Source organism: Triticum urartu, chromosome 6 (genome assembly GCF_003073215.2).
Source record: "Triticum urartu cultivar G1812 chromosome 6, Tu2.1, whole genome shotgun sequence".
NCBI classification, from domain to species: domain Eukaryota; kingdom Viridiplantae; phylum Streptophyta; class Magnoliopsida; order Poales; family Poaceae; genus Triticum; species Triticum urartu.
The window spans coordinates 56,394,306-56,403,885 of record NC_053027.1 but is presented as its reverse complement, the minus strand read 5'-3'; the positions used below and the strand labels follow the sequence as shown (position 1 = coordinate 56,403,885).

Sequence of the window (9,580 nt, the reverse complement as noted above, 5' to 3'; positions counted from 1 at the left end):
AAAGCACTGATCGACGGATTTGGCTCTGTTAACTGAGATTATGACAGATGGGACTCATTTTTGCCTACATGGCGTAAAATTTACACATGCACCCCTGCCTTCTTCTCCATCTCTCTCCGCTCTCTGTAAAAATATGACTGGACAAAAATCATTTTCCATGCCCACCCACGCCATCGCCCTCCATCTCCCCCGTCGGCAACCAGCGATGAGCCCAACTGCAATGCTCAACTATCGCGCCGTCCTCGGTTGGTTGGAGCCGCCGCCGCGCCGTCCTCGATCTGGATGGAGCCGCTGCCGTGCCGACCTCGATCTGGATCGAGCCACCGCCGCTCTCTCTCCTGTTCTCCGCTCCACGACGGCAGCAAACTGCGGCAGGGGGAGGCCAATGGCGACTACCACGCGCGTGAAGGGTGGGGGGACGGAGGGGCCCATAAGTCATAAACACGTTCAAACGACCCTAATCCGCCCATCAGTGATTTTTGCAAAAAGATTACACAAGACGTGGTGTTTTCTGCAAAAAAAAAACGTATTACAGTGTTATTCGCAAACCTAACCTTCAAACTGGTGGTTTTGTGCAATTTACTCGGCCTGTGCTGCCACGACACGAGAATAAATTAGAACGGTTTCAGTTAGTTCCGTCAAACACACTGAGCACACTTTCCATTACAAACTGAATCAGGAGAACATATGCCAGATATGATGTGCCCTGTCCTTCAACACAACTTCGAGCTATTTTTTTTCTCAAATACAAGTTGTAAGTATCAAGTACAAACCTTATTTCTGAATTTGCAGAGTTACATGGAAATTATTACAGTTATAGACTCATAACAGGGAGCACATCTCTTTGTCTCTTTATCAGTTAACCGCTGTCACTAGGAATAAAAAAGATACAATTCCAACTGCAGCTTATACAAGTTTGGTGCTGATACTTAATCCTGATAGACAAACAACCACCGCGAGATTATATTATCTAGGCCTTTGAGTCTTGTTGGTAAGCTTCAAATACAGAAAAACTGGCCAAAATCTAGCTCTTACATTCGCCCGACATTGCATTGTACCCCAAATGGTTGATTAATTATGTAAGCCAGTTTCCCTAAAAAAAACACTACCTGGCGCAAACAAATAATATATCAGAAATCACTCACCGCTTCCTTGTGCCTCTTCACGAATGGTCGGCAACATTAAACATTAGAGAATACCTGGGTACTGCAATCGACTGGTTAAGTACCTGAGCAACATGAAAATAATTGAAAATGACTCCTCCATCGTATTAGCAGCTTAGATAGATGGTACACAGTAGTCAGGGGGTCAAATGTAAAATGCCAAAAGACCTTGCAATTCATGTACTTCATCCGGTGACATCAAGTTTTACACGAGATAACGACATCTTCAACAAGTCATAATTCTGCTCTATAATAAAGAAAAATTCTACAGTGGCCTCGAGTTCTTACAAAGTTTCTTTCCTTCTCAGTTTCAATTGCCGGAAACACGCTCCAGCAATTTCGTCGTCTCAGGGCCAACGTGAATCCCATCATCTTCGATGCGCTGAGCAATGGATGGGTTGGTTCTACCTGCAGCTATATAGGTCCGCACCATGCCCTCATAAGCTTCCGCATCAAGGCATTCGAGCTTCTTCAGGCACTCGCAGAAAGACTCCACACCATCAACATCCTTTGACTCTTCATAGTGCTTCAGAAATCTGCTCGTAAGCTTTTCCGATGGCACCCATTTGTGTGCCGTAAGCATCTTCTTTGCATCTCTCAAGATCTCCAGTGCCGCGGTAACATCAGATTTGTCCAAATAGAACTCGGCAAACATGTAAACCGTCCTCCCGTTGCAATGGCCCTGAGACATGGTGCTCTGACGGATAGCCTCAGCTTCGTCTATCATGCCCTTATCAAGGTAAGCTTTGATCATGACATTTGTTATCCTCATGTCGTAATGTTCATTACTCGATTCCCACTCCTGAAAGATTTGCTGCAAAGACTCAAGGTCATCAATCATACTCAGAGCTTCAAGCATCACAAGATAGTTTTTGTTCGAGCATTTCTTGAATGTGGACTTCAAAGACTCCCAGATCCTCTTAAGCTCGGTTGAATTAACAGAACGGGCATACAAAGAGATGAGGAAATGCCAGGACAACAACTCAGCTTTATCCATGACTTCCTCAGCTTTCTTTAGGGCCACTTCTGCCTTTCCAAACAGCTCTTGTTTGAGGTAATTGTTTGCCATCATAGTGTACAAGGACCAGTGAACTGGAGCCACCTTCTGCAATTCTTCCAGGACTTTCTCTGCAGCCTCCAGGTCATTCATTGTAACATAGCTTTCTATCAATATGCAGTATGTAAAATTGTTAGCACTTATACCACTTTCTCGCATTTCTTCAAATGTGGAGGGGATTTTCTCTGGCTGGCCCGCCTTTTGGTACAAAGTCATCAAGTTGTTGTACAACAGTGTATTTGGAACAATGTCCATGACTTTCATCTTCTCATAGAGTTCCAGACCTTTGCTTGCCATTCTGTGTTCACCATAGCAGTTAAGCAAAGATGAATAAGTTTTCTTTGACTTATCAGGAAGGCTCCAGAAATATTCTTCAGCTGCCTGTATCCCATGCACTTTTGAAACCAGGCCAAGCCGCAGCGCTTGATGCCCAGGTATCAACTTTGCTCCACGAGATTCCATCCAGTCCATCAACTGGGTACAAAACAACACAGCTGGATATTATACAGTGAACATAAAAAAGATACTCTGCTCAGAAAGAGGTTGCACCAGAACAGCATATGAAATCTCTACAGTGAACATAAAAAAGATCCTTAGGAGAGACGCATTAATGCCATCATAATTTAAACCTCTACTGTTAGAACTTGAACCTTCATTTCCTATTGTGAAGTCTTACTTTCCTTCCCTCTAGGACATATTTTCTCCAGGTTTTTGCCTATTTATGTGTGAGAATCGATATCCCCGACTTAGCAGTAGAGTGTGCTACGGGCAAGCTACCAATGGCAGATTAATTCCCCAAAATTGGAAATTAACTCTACTTAAGACCATTCTTAACCATCAATTGTTTTTGTGGTAGAGCTCATTGTTCAAATCTCAGACTGTATATGTTTGATCAGCGGTTATTTGTACAGCACATGAAAGAGATGCTTGTTTGAAAAAATTACCCATCAAAATGTTTCTACCAATTGTCTGTTAGAAACGTTAACTACAACACAAATTCACTGTTCTAATGAACTAGCTCATGGCAAATGCATTTTCTCTCTCAATGTATTCTCTCTGGTGACAGCATTCATAATTATCAATCATAAGCTTCATAACTGAGTTTCTAATTGATTGGAAATACTGTTTGTAGAAGAATCATTTTCTGATGGGAGTGCAGCAAAACGCTCCCATGCTATCTCTTTATCGTAGCGACATGTATTATTTTGGATTCAGTCCTAACCTTAACATATGCCTCTACAAATATTCCTAAATTACTGGTGTTGGGAAATGGATTACGGTCCCCGATTCCTGTGCCAGTGTGCGCCCGAGTCAATCCCTACCCGGGCTGATCCAAGACCAAGGGACAGCATTGTGAGAGCCCAAAGGACACTTATGGATGAAGAAGGGAGGGGAGGGGACTCCCAGGATCCTACCCAAGGCCGAGAAACAGTGTTGTGAGAGGAAAGGGCGGTACCCGGAACCCAAGGCCACTTGAATGTCCCGTACGCCTCCAGAAGGCCTGGCTTCGAAAGAAATCTCCCGGGGCCGGTCCAACATGCCCCCCCCCCTCCCCACCGCCCAGAGGACCAGGGCCGAGAGACTTCCAAGCCACGCTGGGAAGGGACAGGAGGCTCATGATATGACAACAAGAAACGTGATGTACGGAAGAGTTAGGGGGTCTCGTTGGGTGAAGATATGGTGTACAAAAGGTCCCAAATCTTACATCTGAAACCAGACACCAAGAAATGGAAAGTGCATATAGGCGATAGTGCCACCAGTTATTCGTGAGAACATGACTTCTGTGCGTCGTTTACAGTTCATATTGGTATAATGTGAAGTAACCCTAGGACATCCCCTGCTATAAATAACTGGAGGGCTGTTGTAGTCTGACGGGACATTCTGAGTTCGTGGAGAACATCCAACTTCTATCATGTCCTTAGTTCTCCAATTGCCCTTCAGAGCCCCCTCCCGGCTCTAGGGCCGCTCACTTGTCAGGACTTTGTATCCACCTACAACTGGCTAATTCCTAAAATCTATAAACTGTTCAATTCCAACCAAAAGCAAGTGAAGCTTGTTTCAAGAATTAAAAAACACTATAATTAAGCAAACACCCACCAGTTGCTAGTTTTTGTGCAAATACAGAAAATCCAGGGTTTCATAAAGAAAACTGCTGGTACATCAACATGTTGCTTATAGGCCCAGCATTTGTGGCCTATCTGTTTTACAAAACATCACCCTTATACTAAAATAACAACAGGTCTGACTGTCGATCCCTCTCAAATACAGCCATCTGCTTCCCTCCTCTACACGTCAGCACCTGCATGGATGCACTAAATCAACACGCGTAATGGAACCTAAAGCCACCGACTCACTGGTCATTTAAGTCCAATCTTTTAATGTTTATTTATTAAGCCACTTCAGTAAAATTCAACTCAATGCACCAAGTGTCTAAGTCTGAGGCCAAAATCATCTTATACACAATCATCTTTTTCATACTATTTCCTATCACGTTATCAGACAACGAAAAGTGAAAACCAAGGAGCTATAATATTTACTCCCTCTGTTCGGAATTACTCGTCCAAGAAATGAATGTATCTAGATGTATTTTAGTTGTAGATACATCTATTTTTGTGACAAGTAATTCCGAACGGAGGGGGTAGAAAGAAAAGGAAGCTGCGGCACCTCTTCAAAGTTCCCAGGAAGGACAGGCAGCGGCACATATATCACCGTTATTATTACTGACACACAATTCCCTTCCTGCCTATAATGCTGACCTCTGAAGCTGGAGCAATGTGCAGTATGGCACCTAGTTTCAGTTAGCGTCAGATATCAAATTACCATTGTGGTGATTGCCAACACAATCAGTTGACCCTGGCCCATTCTTCAGTCTTAAAAGGAACATTCAGTTTGCATCGTGCATTTCCAATAGTGTGGCCTTAAATCGAAATTATCCACAAAGAGAATGCGGAATGGAGATGCATCCCGAACCCACTACTTTCAGCACGAATACGCTAGTACTATGTCAAATGTGGCATCGAACAGCAATGTATATGAAGCCGCAAACGCATCCCGATCCAAATCAAGCCACAATTTTGCGGGGAGATTGGGGGTGGGGACTCACCTCGAGCGCGCAAGCGTTGCTCTTGAACTTGCGGAGCTTCCGAACGTAGGCGACGATCTGGTCCGCGGAGAGCGGGCGCCGCTTGCGGAGATAGTTGTCCATCTCCGCCGCCACCATTCCCGGCGGCCTGCCGTACAGCCTCGAGATTCTCCTGTAGAGCGGGGCCCACGATGGATCAAAGCCGCCCCGCTCAGGGACGGCCGTCTGGGCCTGCGCCTGCGCCTGCGCGAGCTCGTGCGCGAATCTTGCCGGGGCAAGGGAGATGCGCCGCCGGGCCTCCGCGGCGATCGCCGTGCGCAACATGGGCGGCTGACCGGGTGTCCTGTTTGGCCGCGTCCCGTGGGGTTTGCTGAGGTTTTTGGGGGGCTTGGCTGTAAAAAGAACGATTTCCTGACCGGTGTTTTCTCTTTTTTTTTTCAGATGAGAAAACATCATAGGGAAGTATCAACTATCTACTACTTCTAGAGGTTTCAACAAGTGACTACATATAAAGCAAAGTGAGTGAATCTATACTTTCTCCGTTCTTAAATATTTGTCTTTCTAGAAATTTCAACAAATGACTATATACAAAGCAAAGTGAGTGAATCTATATTTTAAAATAAATCTACATACATTCGTAAGTTGTAGTTTATTTGAAATGTTTAGGGTGTGGAAATTGCATCACAAATTGATTGGATGCACAACTCGACGCGCAACTGGCATACAAATTTCAGCTGTGTAATGCATACACTGACACGCTTTATAGGGAAGCATCAACTGCAGAAAATGACACAAAAGATCTTCAAATAATTACTAGTACTTTCTACATTATTAATTTGGGGATCATGGTTCATGGTATACAAAATGCCTGATGGGAACTCAAAAGGAATAATAAAAATATTACGGCTCGCTATGCTCCCTCCCGCTCCCACGCTCCTGCAGCGCGTCGTTCCGACGCCTGCAGCCACCGCCGCTCAAATCAGGGCCGCCTCTCCGCTGGCTTCTGCCCCATCGACCTCGCCGAGGTCCCCCCCCCCCTCGGGTTCCCCTCGCCGCGGTATGCCAGATCTGTGCTGGCCACGGCCCTTTTCTCGCAGCTGGCGGGGTCTGTCTCAGATCCGCCTGCCCAAGCTGGTGCCCCGCCGCTTTGCGCCGGCTGTGGTTGCTCGCGATGGGACGGCGCCTGCTTGCTCGGTAAGCTTTGCCGTTAATGATATCCTGCTGGAGGCCACTCCTCCTCCCCCTATTCATGGTGCTCACCTGCCATGTCTTAAATCGGCGTCGGCCTCCTTCAAGTCGCGCTCTGCGCGAGATGGTGCTTCGAGCCCTGTGCCCACTGCTGAGGAGTCAAGTCGCGGCTTTGCCGCTGATGCTAGCTGCGAGGCGGAGTGGCAGCGGGTGCGGCCTGTGTACTGGTGGAGAGAGCTCCCCACCCACCAGCATTCAATACGGCGCTCGGCTTCTTCTTATTCCCCTCCTGGGCAGCGAGGCTTCGTCAAGTACAGAGACAGAGATTGCCATCGTTGCCTCCTCAAGGGCCACAACAAAGTTGACTGCCGAAATCCCTTCACTTGCCTCCGCTGCCGGCGGGTCGGCCACAGGGCGCGTGACTGCTCCAACCCTCTGTCGTCTGCTGCTCCTTCATCTTCGTCCGCTGCTGCTGCTCGTCGTCGGGCGCCTCCTGCTGCATCTCCTCCAACATCTGCAGTAGGGCGGAGGTCCTCTCCGTGGCCTCATCCTCCCCCGGCCGCGGGCACCATGGCGCGGCAGCCTGTGCACATCGGCGACCCGTCGCTGCGCCCAGAGGAGGGCCACGTCATCGTCGTCACCACCCCGGAGATGGAGGCAAACGCTGCTTGGCTTGCAAGGTTAGGTGCCTTCATCTGGCTGGGCGGGAATCGGCCATCTGTCAACGCCGCCGAGATCCGCGAAGCTCTCCAAGTGCAGTTCGGCATCGAGCACGTCAAGGTGGTTCCACACTACCCAGAGGACTTCTTCGCCCTGTTCGAATACCAGCATCACCGCGACAAGGTCACGGCGTCCCCGGGTCGCTTCCACCACGCCGGCCTTGACATCCACGTGGCGAACTGGAGGGTGGACGCGCAGGTGGACGTGGTTCAAGGCAACTTCCGTGTTCACCTTTGCATCGAGAGCGTTTCGCTGAACGCATGGAGTGATTCCGTGGCGGCGCAAGTGCTTGGCCCGGACACATTTGTCCACTACTTCGACATCGCCACTCTCCGTCAGGAGGACGCAACATGCCTGAAGCTGTGGGCGTGGTCAGCGAATCCTTCGGCCATCCCCAAGGTCCAGCAAGTCACTTTCGCCCCCCGTATCGCCACTGGTGCTGGGGGTGCTCCATCGTCGAACGTCGGTCACTCCGGCTTCAAGAAGTGCGTGCTGGTCCACATGGACCTCCTCGAGGACTTCATGCCTGATGCCTCGGGACGGATCCCTCGTCGGCCGCGCACACAGCCCTTCACCATCCATATGGGCGTGGTTGATGGTTGTCGGGACCCCGATCCTAAGTCACACCGATCTAGCATGTAACATATCATATCACTTTGCGGCCTCACGCACGGTATTCCCACGGGTGCCACCTTACCTGGCCCGGGACCGTTTGCGCCTTTTGGCTCACGTATATGATAGTGTCGCTAGCATCCATATGACAGAGAACCCGGGCCGACATGACTAGTCGTGAACCCAAGTTGGCACCAAAACATGAATCAACATCGAGCATGTCGGTCAGCAGCGTGTGAATCCGGGCTGTAGCGCTGGGCTAACAGGACTCCGGGAACCCAGGCTGTAGCAGGCTAGGCAGGACTCCGGATGTCACCGCGTGACATTTCCCCGAAGGGACAGGCACATGAACAAAGTGAATCACATGCCGGCCAGTCAAGTGTTCCAGAGCAGTAGTGCCGGGCTAGCAGGACTCCGGTGAACCGGGCTGTAGCGGACTACTATGGCTCATGGAAGCACAAGACTACATTTCTTCATAAGAGAGGCTACCAGGGATAAACAACTAGGTTGGCGGACCCCACACATAGCAATACACGTTACACGTACGCATAACATGCAAGTATGTGCTGTACAACATGGCATCACAACATAACTCAAACTTATATAAATAAAGGCCCAGAAGAGGCACATAGCATTCAATACAAACAGGGGTCTCATGACCCATCATTCAGAGCATACAAGCAACGGAAGCATTACATGTCTGAGTACAGACAACTACAAAAGGAAAAGACTAAGAAGCCTGACTAAACACGACCCTCCCAAGGGTACAAGATCGTAGCTGGGATACAAGCTACTCGTCGAAGTCACTAGTGTAACCAACTGCAAAACATAAATAAGAAAACGTGAGTACGAAGGTACTCAGCAAGTCTTACATCAGAACTATCTACATATGCAACATTATCAACAAGGGGGTGGTGGAGTTTTAACAGCAGCAAGCCAGCTTTGACTCAGTGGCTAACCTATACTACGAGTATCAAAAACTTCTTTGAGGTGAGGAGACGCACACGAGTCCACATATTCACCATATCAATACTCCACTATGGATCCGTTCCCGTCTTCCTACGAGAAGGCCATCCATAGCACTCACGCTTATCTTGCGTATTTTAGAGTATCCACTTCAAGTTGTCTATGTACTACATAAGTCCTCCAAGTTTCCATATCCGAGGAAAACGGCTATTCGAATAGATAATTGATGTCTACTACACAACCTTCTTCTTGTAGACATTGTTGAGCCTCCAAGTGCAGAGGTTTGTAGGACAGTAGCAAATTTCCCTCAAGTGGATGACCTAAGGTTTATCAATCCGTAGGAGGCGTAGGATGAAGATGGTCTCTCTCAAGCAAGCCTGCAACCAAATAACAAAGAGTCTCTTGTGTCCCCAACACACCCAATACAATGGTAAATTGTATAGGTGCACTAGTTCGGCGAAGAGATGGTGATACAAGTGGTATATGGATGGTAGATAATAGTTTTTGTAATCTGAAATAATAAAAACAGCAAGGTAGCAAGTGATAAAAGTGAGCGTAAACGGTATTGCAATGCGTTGAAACAAGTCCTAGGGTTCATACTTTCACTAGTGTAAGTTCCCTCAACAATACTAACATAATTGGATCACATAACTATCCCTCAACATGCAACAAAGAGTCACTCCAAAGTCACTAATAGCAGAGAACGAACGAAGAGATTATGGTAGTACGAAACCACCTCAAAGTTATTCTTTCCAATCAATCCGTTGGGCTATTCCTATAGGTGTCACAAAC

The 9,580-nt window shown here is 47.7% G+C and overlaps 1 protein-coding gene across 2 annotated transcripts; it reads right to left on the bottom strand.

Moving 5' to 3' along the window:
* Positions 1-702: 702 nt before the first annotated feature.
* LOC125512540 (pentatricopeptide repeat-containing protein At4g01990, mitochondrial-like) lies at positions 703-5,678 on the bottom strand. Of its 2 annotated transcripts, XM_048677640.1 has the most exons (3): positions 5,324-5,678; positions 1,452-2,694; positions 703-1,228 (listed from the first exon to the last, which is right to left on the bottom strand). In XM_048677640.1, exons 1-2 carry the CDS (start codon positions 5,624-5,626, stop codon positions 1,474-1,476), a joined length of 1,524 nt encoding a protein of 507 aa, XP_048533597.1. In that variant the 5' UTR covers positions 5,627-5,678; the 3' UTR covers positions 703-1,228; positions 1,452-1,473. The 2 variants fall into 2 exon arrangements, with proteins under 2 accessions (XP_048533597.1, XP_048533596.1); XM_048677639.1 differs by lacking the exon at positions 703-1,228 and having other exon boundaries at positions 1,314-2,694.
* Positions 5,679-9,580: the final 3,902 nt, after the last annotated feature.

What these genes read in the sequence shown, in the direction of transcription:
- LOC125512540 (XM_048677640.1), bottom strand. Translation starts at nt 5,626, where the DNA reads ATGTTGCGCACGGCGATCGCCGCGGAGGCCCGGCGGCGCATCTCCCTT. An exon ending in GCAACGCTTGCGCGCTCGAG is followed by an intron (nt 2,695 to 5,323) that starts GTGAGTCCCCAC and finishes TTTTGTACCCAG; the next exon opens with TTGATGGACTGGATGGAATC.